At 37.2% G+C, this 21,778-nt stretch overlaps 2 protein-coding genes across 3 annotated transcripts; both read right to left on the reverse strand.

Moving 5' to 3' along the window:
• Positions 1-9,637: 9,637 nt before the first annotated feature.
• LOC100890167 (trichohyalin) lies at positions 9,638-20,739 on the reverse strand. 2 transcript variants are annotated; one of them, XM_003730262.3, is made up of 5 exons: positions 20,465-20,738; positions 14,146-14,692; positions 13,388-13,432; positions 12,759-12,845; positions 9,638-12,416 (listed from the first exon to the last, which is right to left on the reverse strand). In XM_003730262.3, exons 1-5 carry the CDS (start codon positions 20,474-20,476, stop codon positions 11,161-11,163), a joined length of 1,947 nt encoding a protein of 648 aa, XP_003730310.2. In that variant the 5' UTR covers positions 20,477-20,738; the 3' UTR covers positions 9,638-11,160. The 2 variants fall into 2 exon arrangements, with proteins under 2 accessions (XP_003730310.2, XP_011668402.2); XM_011670100.2 differs by lacking the exon at positions 12,759-12,845 and having other exon boundaries at positions 20,465-20,739.
• LOC115920516 (eukaryotic translation initiation factor 5B-like) lies at positions 10,169-10,828 on the reverse strand. Its single transcript, XM_030976349.1, has one exon. It carries the CDS (start codon positions 10,826-10,828, stop codon positions 10,169-10,171), a length of 660 nt encoding a protein of 219 aa, XP_030832209.1.
• Positions 20,740-21,778: the final 1,039 nt, after the last annotated feature.

Genomic DNA, 21,778 nt, shown 5'->3' on the forward strand with positions numbered 1-21,778 from the left:
TCTTAATTTGAAAGCACTTAACTTTAAAGAAATGATGCTCCTTTTCAATTTTGATTTGATTTTCCATACAGAGAAAATGATGATTCCTTTTAAATCAAGAGCAGGAAAAAGAATCTCAATTTCCACTCATTCAGCATGCACTCAATAAGCCATAAATATTTGCTATTCTATACCAAATTCTGAAAGGTTCCTATATATAATAGTGGCATGCAGCCCTATGACAGAACAGCCTGTAGAACAGCATGTAGGTCTTGTAGACCTTCTGAAAATACATAGACTCGGTAAAAATACCATAATAGCAAAATGAAACCAAAAAGTGTAGTAAACTTCATATATCTGTATCTTATATCACACAGGTAAGTAATTTAACTTGGTGATGATTGCCATTAGTTTTTGTTTTTGTTGCGATTAGTTCTGTTTTTTCACCTCCATTTTTTCTTTTTGCTGAGTGTACATATATGTACATACATGTACATACATATATGTACACTCAGCAAAAAGAAGAAAATGGACACTCTTGTGTCCAACATTTTCATATTAAGTGTCAATGAAATATAATAGAATACATATCAAATTGAAAAAAAGTAATACTCTACCAACATCAGATAAGATCAAGTTTTGAACGTTTACGCTTGGATGGGCACATTCTTTTTTAATTGTTAGAGGGTCTGATTAAGAAAATTGCGAAAATAGGTCAATTAGCCATTCAAATGTTAATGAACATGAGCATCTGTGAGACCTTCTTCTTCAACAATGACTCTCCTTTCCACCCAAAATCGTGGACAAGCCATAGGAAAGCTCCATGGCTCATCAACATTTCAATGGTCAGATGCCCCTTTTTTGCAATTTTCTTGCAGGGACTCTGTTATTGTTAAAAGGCTCTGCACAATCGTGCAAGAATGGTATGCTTCCAGTTGCATATCATCTTAGAGATGATTCATTTATGTTTATTTAGATATCTGAAAGATAAGTTTATATTCCTTTATTTGAAAATAACTTTAAATAGTGTCTACATTCTTTTTTTGCATAGTGTATATATATATATATATATATATACCTGCCCTTTATGTATTATATTTATCTTTCTATATGCCCATCGTCTTTCTGCCTCTTTTGAGTGTATTTTTGTTGTGAACAGCAATTTCCGTCCCATTATGCATAAACTTTTAAATTATACATGTACTTTTAAAACAGAATTCATACCATTTCCTCACTTGATGTTTACATTGTACTATTGTGAAGAAACTGTTCTATATGGTATTTGAAATTCTGTTAGTGTGATACTGAAATAATGAATAATGTATTCTCCTAGTCATACTATTATGATCAATGGTTTTTACTATGACATTGTGTATAAATATATATATATATATATATTTAAGTGCCTACTATTGCTTTAATAGACTGGCATGATTTTATTTGTAATGTGTGACTTTTAAAGTAAATGTAGATGAACTTTTTAATTTGAAAATTTGTATATTGGTTGTTCTTGCGTACATCAATTCCCTCATCACACACACACACACACACACACACAAAAAAAACAAAGCAGATGGAAAATAAGTCGGCCTTCAATGTTAAAAACATTAAATACCGGTAGTGCTCACGCCTTTAATATCATTGTTTTCAAATTGTATACCGAACAGATAAGCACCACATATTGTTTTTATATTATATTATCAGGTGAGGTAATGTTATTTATCCAACAGGATGGGTTTGAAGACAGCGAAAAGTTAAAACTGAGAAAAAGAAATAAACAAACTAGACTATTCTAGGCCTAGATCTAGATCTGATATGGGATTCAATTCTATGGGTCTAACAAAAACCAATAGACTCCAATAGAGACCAATAGAATTTTTCTAATGGTCTCTATGGGATTTTCGACCTAGGGGCCATTCCACCAGTGTTCCTCCTCAACCCTTCTCCCTCCCCGACCTTTCTCTGACTATCTCTTTCCCTTACCACCAGTGTTCCTCCTCAATCCTTCTTCCTCCCCAACCTTTTTTTTTCTCTCTCTCTCTCCCTTACCACCAGTGTCCCTCCTCAACCTTTCTCTGACTCTCTCTCTCTCTCTCTCTCAGGCATGGATCCAGGGGTGGGGGGGGGGGGGCAGCTGAGGGGGCCTTGCCCCCCCCCCCAAAAAAAAAAGAGAGAGAGAGAAGGAAAAGAAGAGAAAGGGAAAGAGGAGAGAAAGGAAAGAAAGAAAGAAGAGGAAGAAAAGAAAAGGAGATTTTTTTTTGGGGGGGGGGGGGGGGGGGTGAGAGCAAAAATACCTTGCTTCCTAGGCTATTGCCCCAACCCCTCCCCCCCCCCCCCCCCCCCCCCAAAAAAAAAAAAAAATGGAAGGAAGGAAAGGGAAAGAAAAAAGGAAAAGAGATAAAGGGAAGGTAAAAAAGAGAAAGAAGAAAATGCCCCCCCCCCCCCCTGAAAGAAAAAAATTCAACCATGGTTTATTTCTAATTTGATTTTCAGTGATTTACAGATGTAACATTACATAATTTTCCCGGTGGGGTCATTCCCTGCAAAGAGTGACACGTATGACTGTTACCACCAATGCATATAACCCCTTTTGCGGTCAATTTCAAGGACATTTTGTGAAATTTAACCCCCTTTTTACGTCAAAACAAGGACAAAATCGTACTTTGGAATACCCCTATTTATAAAATTGTAAGGACACTTTCGCAAATATACCCCTATTTTACCATATTTCAAGGACAAGACTCGGCTCCGAGAATTTTCTTCTCGGTTTTCTCTTTTCCCTTTTCCTGACCCCTATTTATCAATTTTGGGGACACCTGTGCACCCCTATTTTCTTTATTTCGAGGAATATTTTTTCGGCGGACATTGCTTGAAATTGACCCCTTTTTCTACGATTTTGGTAACGGTCATGCGGTCCGGAAGTCACATTGAGTGACCCCACCGGGATAATTTTCCGGTAGTTTCTTCGCTTTTTAGTAAATTATACGTTTGTCGGAAAATGACAATTCCCAAATTTATAGTTACGCAAGAAATATGCTATTTAGAGGTTGACATGTCAGGGCCTGGGGAACGGCGGGGCTTTGGGGGCTCAAATTACCTCCTCCCCCACACTTTTTTTGAAAAAGTATATTCAAGAGACAATAGAAAGAGAGAAAAAAAAGAGTGACCTACCAGTGTCACAAAATAATGAGGTAACAAAAATGCTCATCTGACCGTAATGAATGCCCCATGAATTCTTCTGTGGGCTCCGTCCCTAGACCCCACGCCACTTAATACTACGCACTACCTGATCGTAAATACTTAAGCTTCCTCTCACCCACTTTGAAAAATGTTGATCGGGGCATGCATCCAAGAGTGGTGGTACGTGATGCAGATTTTTTCTTTGCCCCCCCCCCCCCTCAAACATTTTTGCTTATAACGCCACTGCTAGATACCATTATGTACCATGGTTTCAAAGTTGCCCCCCCCTCAGAAATCGTAAATTGTACCTTCTTTAAACACAAAAATTAAAGCGCCCCCCCCCCCCTTAGCAAAAAAAAAAGTTTATTTTTTCGCCCCCACTTTTTACATTTTATAAGTGTTACCTTCCCTCCACCCCCTGCTTATTCACCAGCTTGATGATTCGCTGCATAATATTTCCTCAAAATCGGACCTTAAAAAAATATATGTGCTCTTCCCCCCCCCCCCCAAATAAAACTTATCTTCTTCAACAGGTATACATATATAGAGAGAGAGAGAGAGAGAGAGAGAGGGGGGGGGGGGGGGTGGAGAAAGTGGAGAAAGTAGAGTGGATGAGTATGCCGATTACTACATAGCTTTGAGAGTTGTAGAGGAAAGGCAAATAACACTTTGCAAGGATGGGCTATATGGAATGAATATGAAATCACTTCAAAGTTGAAACAATATTTGATTTCGTATCCAACTCTTAAAAGATTTAGTTTGTATGGTGTTTTTTAACTATTTTTCTCACAATTTTTTTCTTTGTATCATTCATTTCCTCTATATATTGTATTTATTGGTACCACCACTCCACTACTATTCACTCCACACATAGATTTGCTTGTAATATTTATATATGTTTTTGTAGGTGTTTATTATTTAATATTAAAAAAATGATTGTATTTTCATATTGTAATTTTAAGCAGGGGATGATCCTGATAAAGCTTTGTGGCTTTTGATCACCCCCTCTGCAGGTTCATCTTTTGTTTCAATGCTTATATATTTGATTGCAATTTATATTGTGTTTTATGAATCTGTGGAAATAAATAAAATTGAAATTGAATTGAATTGAAAGAGAGATGAAAAGAGAGATGGAGGGAGGGAGAGAGGGAGAGAGAGAGAGAGAGAGAGAGCACAAGAAAGAATAGGAGTGGGGTGAAATAATACATACTGTTAATTTTGTAGTGCCCTTATATAGAGAAACATTTTGAATGACGAAATCATATGATACTGTAGTGATTTGCTGCTTCTGATCAACATCGTACAATAATCAATGTAATATTTTCATTTTTTCATTCTTTCTTGTTGTAATCATATAACAACAATTTACAGAAAATTGTCATTGGTTGGTGTAACACACACACACACTATTCATCAATACTTTCATAAGATTTTATATGTAATCATTACATGTCATATTGCACAAAATGAATGCCACTGTTATGGAATGAATAAAGTTTCACCCCCAAAACAATCAACATTTTTGGGTCATTCAAAAATCCATTTTAGAGAGGGTACATTAAGAAGAGTGAATACATTTGAGACCTGGTTTGAGAACTGTGCAAGTGAAGATGTTTTATCATGGAAACTGAAGGTGATTCAACCTGCAAGCTGCCAGGTTCAACCATACGTAAATATGTTCATTCAGGGCCCCATGAAAGACCACTACTTGTTGGTGAATGGGCTACCCTGTCAAAAGATTAGAAATAATACGGTTCAATTTAATGGTTCATTATACTAACATAAAACATTAATTCTGTTTTAAGCATTAGTTTCATTCAATATACATGTACATGTACTGAGATCAAATGATTCTTACACCTTTAAATATTTCAATACATATGTAACTCAATACCATGAGGGGCAGTGAAGCATGCATCTTAGCAAAAAATGCCACTTTCTGGAGAAAAAAAGGTAGCACCTACAAAGGGTGACCTCAAAGTAATAACTTACGATCTTTAGACATTGTACATATCCCTACGTTATAATGAATACATATCAGGGGTGATCATCAAGATTTCCTCTTTATGTTGTCTAAGAAACTGCTTCAGCAGCATAATTAGGTGGTCTGTCGATGACAGATCACCTATTGATTTCGTTAGAATTTTCTCTCTTTATTTATTTATTTATTCTTTATTTATTTTTATTTCTTCCGTACACTTTTTTGGGCACACGTTTACTCGAAATCGACACAGTCAATTTTCTTCGAATTTCTGTCAGTCATCAGGCCCTATAATTTCAAGTCTAATCAACTTTTTCAAGGTCATTAGGTCATCGTGACGTCATCCAGGCGCCATTTTGTAAAAATCAGGTCATTATCATATCTCGATAACGAGTCCTCAAAAATAAACCATATTTGGTATACATCAACTTCAGGTCAAAGGTCAACTAAAAATGTCAACAAATTCCGCGCGTGCTCCTCGACGCACACGAACGCGCGCATCAAAATTTTAAAATGCTAAAATTCGTTCCAAATTTTTTTTGCACACGTTTCAGGCCATTGTAAGCATTTTCAAAATTTTGCACGAGAGCACTAATTATGTGTGCGCGTTTCCGCGCATAACCGCGCGTACTGACATTTCGCAACATAGAAACGCCAAATGTCCTCTATCATATTTACCACATTTTCCAAGCATTTTGATACCTTGTTCATCTTTTTCTGACCAGTGATAACGCAATGAGCGTCCGTCAAAGTTAACAGCACGCGTGGATCTGCGCTATTCTTATCCACATTACATGTGCAAAAACAAGCCTATACAAAATTCATTTTAACTCTTCAGAATGGATAGATACCCCCAATTTTTTTTCATATTTAGATAGATTACGAGTCGGAGATATGATTTCATGTCTCATTTGACCCTCAATTAACTCATGACATTATCATAATGGCCTCCGAACTCAAAATTTCAATTTGCATATTATGACGTTAGCAGATTTTTGGAAAATTGATTGTATCTCTGTAAATATTGACCAATTTTCTTTCAAATTTTGATATGTTTTAGCTGAGAATATTCTCTACAAATGCGGTCACCACGATATTTCATTTTGACAATGGCATCATGGCGTATTTTTGCGATTAAAGGAGGCATGTCAATTTTTCACATTTTGCATATATTCTCTATGGGACATGACTTTTTCTCAAATCTGGATTCTACATTCTTGTCTTTTGCGAGCAATATCGCCGTTATTTCGGCTTGATTTTTGTTGATTTTTGAGTATGTTGTAGCCGAGACTATATACTATCTAAATGTTCTCTCATTTTTTTCAGTCTGATGTCATCATGGTCTGTTGATGATAATCATCGACATCATCATCATCATCATCACCATTATACTATCAAGATCATCATCATGATCATCATGATGATCATCATTGTTTACATGTTTATATAACTTCTCCCTTTCTCAATATAGTAAATATTATAATCTATCATAAGACTTGAAGACAGACCACCTTATTCGTCCTCGTGACGAATTAAATTCTAGTTTGCTGTTGTGTTTTGTCTGAACATCTAGTAGCAAACAAGACAATTATAAGTGCGAGGGAGCGTAGCGAGCCAGTTTTGGGGGAAATTTAAAGAAAAAATGCCCTTGGTCGCTTTATATTAGGGGGAACATAATTATTAGGGAGGCTACGAGAAATCCATTGTTTCTTGGGATATTAAGGGTGATAACATCTTATCATAGTACGTAGGGTAATAATGTTTGTCTTTTTAACATGAATGTAGTGTACATTATGCAGTTACCTTGAGTTTGAAAATTCCTACCTTGTGTAAACTTTTATGATCTTAAAGGTAAAGATCAGTTTTGGAAACGCCCCCCTCTCAAAAAATGAAATGGAAGCTCTTATTACCAATCCTGTGAAAGAATATGTTTTGACTATACAAATTTTGCCGAGAAACCGCCTACCAGTACTAATTGATATATTTGGTAAATTATTATATCTATTTGGACCTGATAGATATCGCGCATGTGTCACGCAGTCCCATATACATCTTTCTGTCTATGGTGCTTGTAACTTTACCAAGACTGGGCCAAATTTCTTATCATTTTGATGATTCCAGAACCTTGCAGTACACACCAATACTTATATGCTAGATGATCAAACTTTTCTGATCGATTCCACAGCGTTTCTTTCACAATGCAATCGCATGACCATAACTGGTCTTTATCTTTAAACATAGGGCATCCCATGAAGTTCAAATGGGCATGGGGTTTAGAAACTGTGATTAGTTGGAAGATACCTCTTTCGTCCTTTGAATAGAATAATGTCCTTATAGTTTGAAGGGGCTAAAGTTATAGTGTAACTAGACGGAACTTCGACTGCGCGCAGTCGAAAATGATGCCTCCGTCATAGAGCAATTTTACAAACCAAAACAGAAGAAATTTTCAAATTAAAGTTCAATTGTAATCCATTAACAGGTTCTCAGAATATCGTGATTACAAGCAATTTCTCATATACATATATGTCCCTTTGATCTTTGACCTCGTGACCCTAAAATCTACTCAGTTCATTGGCTCTGCAAGATGTCCCAAGTTAAATAGTAATCTATCTGTCAGTTCTAATGAGAATGCGTTCACAAACTATTTTTGCATACATAATGAGCCCATGACCTTTGACCTTATGAACCAAAAATCTACTCAGTTCATTGGCTCTGCAAGATACAAAAATGATCTAAGTTTGGCAGGAATCCATCAATCTGTTCTAATGATAATCCGATCACAAGCTATTTTTGCATACATAATGAGCCGCATGACCTTTGACCTTGACCTCATGACCTCAAAATCTGATCAGTTCATAGGCTCTGCAAGATACATACATGACCAAAGTTTGGCAGGAATCCATCTCTCGGTTCTTCAGATAACGCGATCACAAGCTGTTTTTGCATACATAATGAGCCCTGTGACCTTTGACCTTGTGAACCCAAAATCTAATCAGTTCATTGGCTCTGCAAGATACATACATGACCAAAGTTTGGCAGGAATCCATCAATTGGTTCTTCAGATAACGCGATCACAAGCTGTTTTTGCATACATAATGAGCCCTGTGACCTTTGACCTCGTAACCCCAAAATATTATCAGTTCATTGGCTTTGCAAGATACATACATGACCAAAGTTTGGCAGGAATCCATCAATCGGTTCTTCAGATAACGCGATCACAAAAACGGGACGTACGGACGGACAACCCGAAAACATAATGCCTCCGGCTACTTCGTAACGGAGGCATAAAAAGGGCACACTTCATATATATCTAGAGATGGACATTTGATAGCTTTGAAAACGAGCATGATTCCGTTCTTATGAACTTTGAGACATTGTGCCCCCTGCCCCCTAGCTCCAACTCCTTTTATTGCTGTGGTAGAAAAAAGGTTCTTGTTACTAAACGAACTCCTCCGATTCTATAAAACTTATATGGATCTTTAGATCACCGAAAAATGCACTTATTACAAAGGAAAAGGGACACTTGTCAGAATTGGATAGGGGCAATTATCAAAGGTGAATAGGGACATTTATAAGAAAGGAGAAGGGGTACTTATCAGAAGGAAAAAGGGCGCTTGTTAGAAAGGGAAAAGGGGACTTATCAGACGTAAACAGAAGTACTTCTCCAACCTGAAATGGGGCACTTACAAGAAGGGAATAGGGGCATTTATTACAAAGAAAAAGGTCACTTGTCAAAGTAAAAGGGGGACCTATCAGATTAGAATAGGACTTTTCAGAGGATAAAAGGGGCAAAGTTATGAGAAGGGGAAAGGGGCACTTATCTGAAGTAAACAGGGGCACTTTTAGGGTACTCAAAAAAGTGTGTGTGGGGGCGGGGGCATTGTGCCCCTCTAGCCCCCACCCCCTCCCCTCGGGAGCGCCGCCTTTAGATTCCACATACAAGTAAATCATTCCATCACCTAGCAAATATGACCAAGAACAATCTGTAAAGTAAAGTAAGTGTAGAAACATTGAGATACCGTACACTTTTAACCCATTAGCAATTTCAAATTAATTTACTTGGCCTTACACCTATGCATATATTCTTCTGACACTCTGCTGCTTTGCTACATGATTCAATGTGCTGGAACATAATTCAAAGCATTTTCACAATACTTTTGCATGGCATGGATTAGTAGGCCTATTGTGAATTTCCCAATTTTAGCCTGTGACATTTACTGAAATCAAATGTTTTGATCTTTGTGATAAATATAGTGCAGCATCACCTCATTAGGTATTAAGCACATTTTCTACATTGCATTACCGTAATATCAGGCCAGTTTGGAGTGGGTATTTGTCCCAAATGACCCCAATTTAACATCAATCTGTAAAACATGGAAAAGTCTAATTCAGATCAATCACTTCCACAGTGACCGAGGTGCTTTTGTATTACCTTGAAATACTTCTACCTGTACATCTGTTTATGAATAATAATGACAAACATTGATTTCATGAGTATTTCCAGTATTAGGTGGATTTCACAATTTAATGAAAATTACCTTTCTCCACACATGCACAGACTGTAACTACAAACTGGCATTATAACTGATCATCTTCGTATCATGTACTTCTAAAGATACACAAAGAGAGGTGTTATACCGGTACTGTGATTCATCTATATTGAAGGAAACAATATCCTACTTTCATTGGCACACACCTTTGTGTATTTCTATAGCTATACTAAGACATGGAAAACACTCATCTGCAAATGATATTCTCTTGGGTTTAAAAAACAATATAACAACTACAAATACAAGGGCACTTTGTTATCTGAGTTTCTGTGAAGATGAAATAATCTGATATTATATTTTTTAAATATCCAATGTGAGATGTACAATATTTCTTTATTAAATGTTATTGTCATGTGTTTTAATTTGATAAATATTACAGTATGTATGAGATGTAGTAAAAAATAAAATTGTTAAGCAATACATGTACACGTATTTCATTTAAGTGCATAATACACATCTAGGCATAAATCATACAATTTTAATGGTTCAATGGTACGATCTTATGCAAGCCAAAAATACTTGTGGATATCTTTACTCTCAAATCTTCTTTATCTTTTCTGGCTTCTTTCTCTAATCCTTCTCTTGTGTCCGGTTTTGTAACTTTAACGGATCTTTGATACATGATTTCAAAATCACTGTCACTTTCATCCTCTTCCTCATCCTCATCCTCATCATCATTTACAGAAAACTCCTCCAATGATTCCTCTCCTTCATATTTGCTATCACTCTTGTTCAGTTCTTTCTCTAGTTCATCATATTCACATGAGTGAATCATATCATCTGAATTTTTACTGCTACATTCCTGCTCCTGACTAACATTATCACCCATAACCTCCTGGAGCTCATTGTCTTCAAGTGGCATGTACATTTTAGGAGAATTAATCTTCCTTGCTTTACGTAAGTGATAGAGAGTGTTTTCATGAATTCTGTATGAAGGTGATTCTCGCAGTTCCTTCTTCCTCAACCTCTGTCTCTCTCGCTCATTCTCTCTGTACACAGAGTCTTGCCTCTGAAGTCGACGTATATTTCTCTGTTTCTCGATGTACACTGTTCTCTCCTCTGGGGTCTGCAAGAGGCGGCGCAATCGCTGACGTTCTCGGTTACGTTCCCTCTCCTGCTCCCTTTGTTCTTCTGTCATATTGGATCTGGCTCTCTGAGTGCATTCTCTGTTTCGCTTCCGTAACTGATCCATGAATTGTTTAGTGAACCAAGGGACTGGTTGGTCTGTGAGTAATTCTGACTGAGGACTTGCATCCGGAGTTTGATCAGCAGAGGGACATGAATTGTTTGGGGTTTCAGTGACCTGTCTTTGATGAAAATCTGTTTCAGTCTTAATATTTACAGCTTTCCAATGATCATATCCCATGCTTTCCTGAAGGCCAGTGTCACTTGCAGGGTTAGAAAGCGAGTCCTTAGTTTGTGACCTCCCTCTGGCAACAACCTTCTCTATTTCGGCAAGCCTCTTCCTTCTCATTCTACTTCGCTCACGGTTTTTTCTTTTTTCTTCCTCTCTTTCCTCTCTGTCTGCCTTGCCCTCCTTCTACGCTGCCTGATTTTATTTTTAAGCTTCTCTTGCTCCAGCTTACTGTAAGTAGACTCTTCTCCCAGCAGATCACTAGATTCAGTTGGCATATTCACAGTCTCACAGCTAATAGATCCCTCCACGGACCTGGCAGTAAGTCCAGGATCTGGCATTGGATTAGCCTGTTCATCCACTTGGGCATCATCCACCACTGATAGTCCAGGATCCTGTACTGGATTGGCTTCTTCATTCACACGAGCTGTACTATCCTTGATCAGGAGTTCTGGTTGTGGCATTAGTTGTATTCTTTCATTCACATCAGTATTAGTAATACCTACTGAACTAGAGTCCCATTCATACAAAATTTGAGTCCTCTGATGTCGCTTTCGCTGATACTCCCTGCTGTAGCTTCTCTCTCTGTCCCTCTGCTCTGATGAAAAACTAGCTCTCCTCTTCCTCATTTCATCTCTTTGCTTTGCTTTCCTTAGCTCAATTAGCTCCTCCACCAAGTTCTCTCTCTGTTCACGATTTAAATCTTTATGCAACAGCTCATTGTGTCTCTCTGTAATCACTGACCTGAATGCCCGCAAGGGGTTGCTTCGAGCTCTTCTCTTGTACTCTCTGCTTTTCCTCCTTTCCTCTGCCTTCCGCTCTTCTGTCATTTGAGATCTCCTTTTCCTCTTTTGTTCCCTATTAATCCACTTTCTAATAGCAATGAACTCTGTCATGATAGTATCTCTCATAGTAGGATCAAGGTCAGGCTGTAACAGTAGCTTTCTCTGCTCTTCAGTCATGATGTGACGAAACTCAATGAAAGGATCCTGCCTTGATCTACGTTTTCTCTCACGATTCCTACGTCTCTCTTCCTCCAACTGCTCATGGTTTAAGCGTGCCCTCCGAAGTCTCTTGGAATCACGATGCTTAGCTCTAAGCAACTCTTGCAGTTCTACGAACAGTTCTATCATATCTGAATCTGACAAGCCTTTTGATATCAAGCTTCTGTGTTCAAGTGTCATTACAGAATGGAATGGTTTAAATGAATCACTTTTGAGGGTAGGTTCATTTTGCTTTTTCCCCCTGTATGGAATACTTGGTTTCAATGTCTGTTGATTATTTCTTTCTCTAACCTGCCTTTGAGATTTTTGAGGAAATGCTCTTAAACCTTCTGACCTTGTTTTTCTTGCCCGAATCCGATGTGTGATACCTGAAAGGAAATAAAAAGTTCAAAACATAAAAAAGTCATTATCCAAAGTATCATTTAAAAAAAAAAAGAAATAATACAATTCTATATTGATGATATATGCAATTTTATATCGCTATTTGAAACAAATTTCAACTAGATTCAACCAGTATTCATTTTTATGCGACAATACTTCACAGAATTTGATGAACATGTTTTCTGTGAACATCTTATTTTCTGCAGTAGGGGATTTTAAATTTCTGCAACAGTTCATATACAGTGTACATGTACATGTATTTCACCTTCTGTATGAATAGTCAACACAAGGATTATAACATCAGTACAGTCATCAACAATAATATTCACCTATGGTTGAGGCATGTGAGTTTCCCTTAGAACTTGATGGGGCCATCTCAGGGGTTTCAGGATTTTGAAATGCTATATTAGCTGTATCTGGATTGGTTGAAGAAATCAAAAAGGAATTATAAAAGCTTGTAAAAGAAGATGAGTTAAAGCCCCTCTATAGTGTTGGGAGCCCCAACAATTTGATGGCAAAATTTCACTTCAATTGTATCATAATGTGAAAGGGGATGTCATTTAAGACACATTTCTGCAAGGATTTTCAAAACAAATGTGTTTGAAGTCAAATATTGATGAAAGAATACGAGATTGAGGTTTTCTGCATACAACAGAAAACCCAAATTATATATTCTTTTATGAATATTTATCTTCGATTTGGGGCTTTAACACTTTATTGTATATCAATGCCAATCAATACTAAATGTTTAAGTTTAAAAACATCCACTGGGTAATTCTGTGATATCATAATTCAATCTAACATTCAATCTAACATCAAACATGATGAAGATATTGTTTTAAACAGTATGGAGAACAATGGCTACAATATTATTCTATTTTTATACATGTAAACTTTTTTCTTTGCTTTATGGTAATGATTGATCATGAAAAAGACCAATTTAGTGGATGGAACATACCTGAGTAAATGTTAGTCTGCAAATTTGTGTCTGGAGAGGGCCAGTCTAAGAAATAGAACATACGGTAAGAAGGAAAAAAAAAACATATATATTGCAACAGATACCACCAAAAAAAAATCTAACTAGATGGACCTTCGACCGCGCACAGTCGAAAATGATGCCTCCGCCATGGAGCAATTTTATAAACCAAAACAGAAATGAGCTATTTTTGCATAAATAATGAGCCCTGTGACCTTTGACCTTGGATCTCGCGACCCCAAAATCTAATCAGTTCATTGGCTCTGCAAGATACATACATGACCAAAGTTTGGCGGGAATCCATCAATCGGTTCTTGAGATAACGCGATCACGGACGGACAACCCGAAAACATAATGCCTCCGGCTACTTTGTAGCGGAGGCATAAAAATCAACTAGCCAAGAATAATATATGGTCATTTGTATTCAAATTACTAATCAATTGAAGTTGAAACAGAAAACATTGCTAAATAGATTCAAGAGACTTTAATAGCTTAAGGATAATATGATCAACTAAAAATGTATCAACCCCAAACTAATTACTATTGAAAGACATAGCACTATTAATCATTTTACATCAAACAAAGCTCTGAGCAAAAACAAATTCCTTAATTGAAGGAAAAGTAAATCACATAGGGCAGAAAGCCTGCTAAGATGCTAAAAGCAATTCTTTAGCATAGAGTAAATGACTACCTATATGGCTCTCAACAGCAAAATTACATTGATCTCCTAATGAAGATACCTTCTTTTGAGTAGACAAGCACTGGTTGAGAGTGTTCCTGAAGCTGATCAAACTCTATGGCTGCTTCATGCTGATGACGGAACTCCATTGATGTCTTCATGCCATTTGCCATAGATGACACTGGATCACAAAAATGGGTAGCTTGCTTGAAATCTGTGGCAGGTAGCCCAAGGGATTGGGATGATGATGGGCCTCTGAAAGTAGTATTCAGCTTGATCTCTAGTGACTGTCTATCAGATTGTTGACCTGTAACATGGGGACGCTGCTTGACATATGTGCCTAGTCTACCGGTAGGTTGGTCAATGGATGATGCAGGCGATACCATAGATGCAATAGACGCAAGGAGAGTGGAGGCATTGACATCCATGTTGGGGGTTGCAGTTTCCAAGACTGGAAGGGATGGGGCTGGAACTAAACTCTCTGGTGCTGAAGGGACTGGTGGAAGGCTCTGACAGGGCAAGTCTCCAGCATCTTGTATATCAAAGGCAGCCATTATATCACTCAGTTGAAGACCACCAACTATTCCAGATGTCATCTTGTCAACAGCCTTTATAAAGAGGAAAAGTATAATACCAATTTAAAACTGAATCATAATATCACTTAATCAATTCACAACCACTTATTTTACATTGCTATGAAGCACTATAAAAGTATAAAAAGGTCTTCTTTTTTTCTTCACCCTTTAGCAAAATTTGTTTGTTGTTGTTTTGTTTTGTTTTGTTTGTCACAATGCCTGTCACCACCAAACATGTTTCAATGACAAAAATGCAGGGCAACATATAAAAAATATGTGCAATAATAATTTAAGTGTTGGAATCAGTGCCCTTTGGCAATTGGTAATTCATCCCCAACCCTTCCCAAATTACAGTCATTACAAGTTCTTAAATGTGAAGGTATAGGGTGTGTTTATCATGCCTTGCCTCTCATAATCAGCGTTTCTATATGTACATATTGAACCCCATTATACGAACGTGATATGCGGGATGTCACGTTTATCGTCTCTTCAAGATTCAAAATAAAGGCCTTGTCTCTGCGCAGCTGCTTTGCGCCACTTGACTCGGGAAGCAAACAGTTTCTCGGAGGTCAACTAGAGCGAGTACACACACACATGCTTGTACAACATGACACAGTACATGGCGCGCGCTATTTCTTGGAACCAGAAATTAGCCTGGGAAGGTCCAATTTGTATGTGGGGTTCATAACAGTTTTTCGTTTATCATCTCTCAATAACGTGATTCTGGCTGTATGTCACATTAAAAATGCACTTTTTTTCAGCATTACAATATGCCCATTTCTAAAGACGTTTGGAAAGGCTTTGTGTTTATCACCATTTTTTTGCCTAGAATCATCGGTAGGTTATGTGAACTAATTCTAAATCGACAGATATTTGTTCGTAGTCTACGGTTTTTAACAGTTAATAAATATTTCTCTGTTTGTAAACTCTGCTTAAATAGATATGTTCTCGATTTATTTTGTTCATTGCCATTTACACAATCACTACATAAATCCATCAAGAGCTGGTAGTGGTAAAAGTCTTCCATTTTGGTTTCTATTTCTTCTCCAACTACTCTATCACTATCGATAATGTCATCCAATTCTAAACAATCATCATTTTCATCCACAAATAACTTACATGTAAATCCCCTGAGAAGCTGGTGCTTATTTCCTAACCATAATTCTAATATTTCGTTATACGGGGGAAAGGATCAAATTACAAATCAAAATCAATTGTTTAGATTTTGCGGTAGCAATAATAATGCACTCAACTGTGTTCTGATGGTTGTAAGACAAGAAATATTTTCAGCTAAATTACGAAATCAACTACCATCATTTGATATAATTTTATCAGCTGTAAAACGTTATTATGAAATGGAAAATATATATACCAAACAAATCTCAGAGAGAATTATAAATTGAAAAAGAAATAGTTTCACTTTAGAAAATATTTTGAGAGTGTTGGAAATGTGCTAACATAAACATGATCATGTATTTTATGTTTGGTATTTTTTAATTATATATTTAAAGTACTAATTTTGTTATAAATGTTTTTTTTATCTGCCACAAAAGTTTTCGGCCGTGATGATTATTATCTGTGACAAGCCATTATGTATGGAAATTATTTCTTTAATTATTTGTATATAATATATTTGTATATGATATATGGATATACTGTATATGATGGAATTTGTTATGAAAATAAAGAAACCTGTAGGAGGGGAAGAAAAAAAGAAGAAAAAAAAAAATCACAATTATTTTCAATCAACTTTTTGTTTTCTTGGAAAGAGTGGTATAATAATGAATCAGTAATTTCTCATTCGTGCATAATACTTTCCCCAAGTTTCGACAAATTTGTATAATTAAAAGTCAAAGATAAAGACCAATTATGGTCATGCGATTGCATTGTGAAAGAAGCACTGTGGAATCGGATCAGTAAAGGTTGATCATCTAGCATATACATGTACATGTAAGTATTGGTGTGTACTGCAAGGTTCTGGAATCATCAAAATGATAAGAAATTTGGCTCAGTCTTGGTAAAGTTACAAGCCCTGTACACAGAAAGATGTATATGGGACTACCTGTACGCACACCTGCGCGACACATGCGTTATATCTATCAGGTCCAAATAAATATAATAATTTACCAAATATATCAATTAGTAGGTGGTTTCTCGGCAAAATTTGTATGATCACGTATTAGTCAAAACATATTCTTTCACATGATTGGTATTAATAAGAGCTTCCATTTTATTTTTTGAGAGGGGGGTGTTTCCAAAACTGGTCTTTACCTTTAAAGGGTACGATCCAACTTCGGCTAGTATTGTCAGATGGCAGCTTTTTTATTACCACCTAAAACATTTCTCAACCATTGGAATTTTCCATTCAGTTCCACAGGATTTAGTTCCCAACTCATTGGGCAGGTCATTTATATATAGATTAAACTGGGTGGGACTGTACAGTCTTGTTTTATACCACAAGGCACAATTGGCTTCAAAATACTGGGTAATCACTTCATTCAGCTTTACATACACTCAGTTTTAAGTTTTTATACATGTTAGAAATAATTTGTAAAAACTGGCCTCCGATTCCACATGTCAACATTTATAAAACAGATCTTTCCTCCAAACACTATGGAAGGCTTTCCACAGATCGACAAAGCACAAATATACATGACTCTTGTCACCAGCCTTGTTTGTTTTCATGTATTTAAGTGTAAATATATGGTCTGATGTTCTTTGTCCTTCCTAGACCGAAAGCTTCAGTCTCTGATATCGACAGTTGTTCTGCTGAGATTGCATCTGGCTCCTCTGACCGCCTCTATACATAAGACTTAAGTACGGCCTATGCCTATGGGGACTGAGTGGAACAAATGGTTTGGTTCGGTTCGGCCGGACCGTGATGAATGAGATATGTAACAAGATTTTCACTCTTTACATCCTCATAAATGCACTTTTGCTGCAATATTACAATAGGATTATTAAAATATAAAAAATAACAAACAAACATGGCTTTGACTTACGATAGCTTGCTCATTTAGATCCTAAATTAATGATTAATCCGAGAAAGTCTCGTAGTCGACATGATTTATTGTCATCCATCTTGGTTTTAGTTGATGAATATTCATTTTTTATTTTCGAATGTCCAATAGCTACGTACGAGTCAACCCAGTGATATATGAATATTCATAAACCCAATACAAAACGAGTGCTCTGGTTGGCCATTTGCTATGCTTTGGTAGGTTGACCCGGAAATATATCGGCCGGGTCAGGTCATAGATTACTAGTTTGAATGGATGAACATATGTTTCACGGTTCGGAGAAAAAAAATTGGATAACTCATATAAGTAAGTCCGTAAATTTCGCATTTGTATAATGGGTCATATAAAAATATTTAGTGTAAATAGGAGAACAATACATAGATATATACCTATTTTATATCTGATTTATAAATCAGAAAATTAGATTAAATAGTGAAAATCGGGGGAGAAAGTTTCTGTCACAAAGTGGTATGAATAGTTGGCCAGATTACCCCCTCAGTGCGAGACCTCTGTAGTACCGTCTGTACAGGCCTCTCGCCAAGAAATTAAAAAGGCGTGGCGACCCGAGGGAAAATTTGACCCCCCCAAAAAACAAACAAAAAAAAATTTAAAAAAAAAAAAAAAGGTAAAAATCTTTTTTTTTTTTTTTTTTTCTTTTTTAATAATTTTTTTTTAAAGTTTACAAGTATTACAAGTAATCTGATTAATGTTTATTCCTATATTATATTCTGGGTCATTGTCATATTTACCCTTGCACTAAATAATCGAAATCATCAATGTTATAGTAGTCAGTAGTCAATGGTGGAATTTGTGAAATGTTACAAAGAAAACAAAATGAGAATGATCCTAGTTGTTTGAATTTTGATCGGGATAGACCAAGTCATGTATTTAAAGCTGTAATTATTTTATATTTTAATTTATATTCTATGTGCACACAATGCCATACCTGCCAACCCTTACGAATAAGAAGACGTGGCGCACGCGCCACGCGTTCTCTGTGTACGTGAGGGCGCTGCGTCTGTATATGGGGAATGTCAACAAATGTCAGTTTTATTAAAGAAATGACCCATATCAGACAGTTATTTCTGTCTATGTCCTTCCCTGAAACCTATTTGGTTCTGGACATAATTTTATATCATTATCCATTAGGTATTTGACCAAATGTCTGTTTAAAATATGGCAAAATAACTTTCCAACTGAGCTCGGGAGACATATTCCTCGATAGTTGGCTTGGTTGGTTTTAAAACCTCCTTTAAACAATGGAATTATATAGCTTTCAGACCACTTTTGGGGAAACTTTCCACTAAGCAGAAACATGTTAAAACGGTTGTATTTACCAGTAGGTCTACTCAGAGTTACAAATGATATGTTATATTAGATCTATGTCGTTAAAATTCTGGAGAGAGATTTGTGTATTTTGTTTTTTACAGTACCTTGAGTAAACAATTAGGAAAGTGCGCTTTATAAATAATTATAATATTATTATCAATCAGAATTATATTAAATATTTGTGCTAAAGCTGGTGAAAAATCGTATAATCCTGCTTTTAACATTTCATTCAAAATTGCATCACATTTGTGTGTTTTCGTTTGTGTGTTTGTGCCTGCGATTATGACAAAAAAGGATCAAACTTATCAACGTCAGGGCAGTATCGTCTTATCGTACACCTGTAGGCCTAGCTGTAGATCTAGACTGTATCTTCCACGTACTTCATCATACATGTACGATCATAGGCGATCATTCAGTCTCTATAATCGGAGGTCTAGTGCAGTGGAGCCAGACGTAGTCTCAGTGGAACAACCAACGATAGAGACAGTAGGGGTGCTGGTCCGAGAATGAGGATCGTCCTCATAAACGCGGAAAAAATGCGTTCTCATAAACAAGGATCATCTGCATTTTCGCAGACTTTTTTTTTCATCGGCGCTCTGCGGGTTTCAGGTTACCAAACCGCCCGCTGGCAATGCCAAATTTGGATTCCCGGGAATCAATCAATCTCATCCCTTCTAGTCTACGCCGAAGGCAAAATGATAATGAAGGAAAAACTGTGATAACGCCATTACGAACGTGTAGATGGAGCAGTTTTTCCTTCATAATCATTTTGCCTTCGGCGTAGACTAGAAGGGATGAGATTGATTTAGACGACTCCATGCGCAGCGAGAGTTTAACACGGCTTGCAAGATTTTCAACATGGATGTCGATTTTGACCCATAATTTCCTTAAAAGGGACCATTAAACGGATTATTTCAGTCAAGTTAGTAGAGTCTAAGTGGAACCGATATATTATAGCCTAGGCCTAGACTAATTTACAATTGGATATAGTCTAGGGTCTAGGTCTACACGAGGTAAAATGACATTTTGGGGGATTTTGGGGGCATAACAATACGACCTGAAATGGCCGTGGCGTTATCAAGGGAATGTGTATAGACGGTTTCCGTCTCTAAAGAGAGAGCCGACCCTACCCCAATAAGAGGCTAACAAACGAAAGAGACGGAAAATTCGTTCTAGGCTAGGGTCTAGACCAAAAGCTTCAGTCTCTCTAGATCTAGTAGACCTAGATCTAGATCTAGTACTAGGGTCTAGGCCTAGTATTTAGTAATCATCATACGGGAAGAAGGCGTTGGCCTGTAATTCCCGGTCACTGCTTCTAACAAAGTTAGGTTTAGCCTGTTGGATGCAGCTATTGTGTGGAGCTATAGAGGTCGATACGCGTTAGCATTGACCCCTCTAGCCTTCTAGGCTTATGTTGTGGATCTAGAGCTAGAGTCTAGTGCTGTATTGTACGTACCCGTCTGTCCATCCGGTTGATATCACAAGTTTCAGCTGAAATGAAATTAGATCTACAGATGATCAGATGATGAGGCTAGGCCTTGCCCTAGATCTACTCCGAAACTGAGCATTAACGAACAAACAGTCAGTGTTCATGAATATCTCGACAACAAACTATAGATCGATGTTGTTGTCCAAGTTCACAAACAAGGAAATCCTGTCTGAGCTGACCTCCAAACATGATAGTCTACCGTATACCCGCTACTTCAAAATTTGAGAAGGGAAAAACAAACACACATCTACGAATTCCAGACAACTCGCCCCAAAGACAGCTCGCCCTAGACAACTCGACACAATACCCTGGACAACTCGCCACGGTCGAGTTGTCCAGGGTGCAGGTGGGTGCCTTTTCGGACAGCTCGCCACACTTTTTTCCCCTCATGATTTCTAGATCTAAAATCCCTCATCTTAGATGAAATTGTCATTTTATGTATTCATTATTCTTTTATAAACACAGTCATGACAGTAAACATGGAAATTGTGAGTATTTTGAGAGCCGTTCTAAAGAATAAAGATGATTTTCCTTGCGCTTGCAACAAGACCCGCAACAAGAATCTATTTTGGACAAACCGAAGCGGCGTACGACTCATAACTTGCAGGGGCGTCGCTAGACCTTTTTCAGTAGGAGGGGGGGGGGGGGCGTGTAGAGGCCAACGATTACCGACAAAACTAGCCACCAATTACCGATAAAATTAAATGTCCAATATCTACAAATTTAACCCTATAAACCTAGGGCCGAAGGCTAAATTCCTTTTTCTATGGACTATTAGTATTTGCGTATGCGCAAATGGTCATTTTCTTCGACGACATAAATATACGAATTATTTCGTCAACTTAATTGCATCATAGCTATATATTTTTATGCAGGCGCGGAGCTAGGATCTTATTTTAAGAAGAGGCGGTAGTGAACAGGCGAATCACTTAAAGAGCGCGCAAAGCGCGGAAGCTTAGACGTTTCCTTAAATTATTAGGAAAAGAAGAAGATTTATTGTACCGTTCTCGATCGACTGTTAATCCTTGAGTCTGAATGAAGTCCCCCCCCCCCCCCCCTCTCGCGCGAAGCGCGGAAGCTTTGACGTTTCATTAAATTATGAGAAAAAGCAGACGATTCGGTGTTCTGTTCTCGACTCTTAATCCTTGTCTGAATTCAGTTTCTCCCCCTATCGCGCGAAGCGCTGAAGCTTAGACGTTTCATTAAATTATGAGAAAAGCAGACGATTCGGGGTCTGTTCTCGACTCTTAATCCTTGTCTGAATTCAGTTTCTCCCCCTAT

The sequence above is a fragment of the Strongylocentrotus purpuratus genome, unplaced genomic scaffold, assembly GCF_000002235.5.
Source record: "Strongylocentrotus purpuratus isolate Spur 01 unplaced genomic scaffold, Spur_5.0 spur5_scaffold_9, whole genome shotgun sequence".
Taxonomy (NCBI): domain Eukaryota; kingdom Metazoa; phylum Echinodermata; class Echinoidea; order Camarodonta; family Strongylocentrotidae; genus Strongylocentrotus; species Strongylocentrotus purpuratus.

Bases quoted from the DNA above. Each gene is read 5' to 3' on its own strand.
- LOC115920516 (XM_030976349.1), bottom strand. From the start codon at position 10,828: ATGACAGAAGAACAAAGGGAGCAGGAGAGGGAACGTAACCGAGAACGT.
- LOC100890167 (XM_003730262.3), bottom strand. The intron at 13,433-14,145 runs GTATCTTCATTA...TCTATTTCTTAG, and splicing joins GCTTGTCTACTCAAAAGAAG to ACTGGCCCTCTCCAGACACA. The intron at 12,846-13,387 runs GTATGTTCCATC...CAACCAATCCAG, and splicing joins GCAGACTAACATTTACTCAG to ATACAGCTAATATAGCATTT.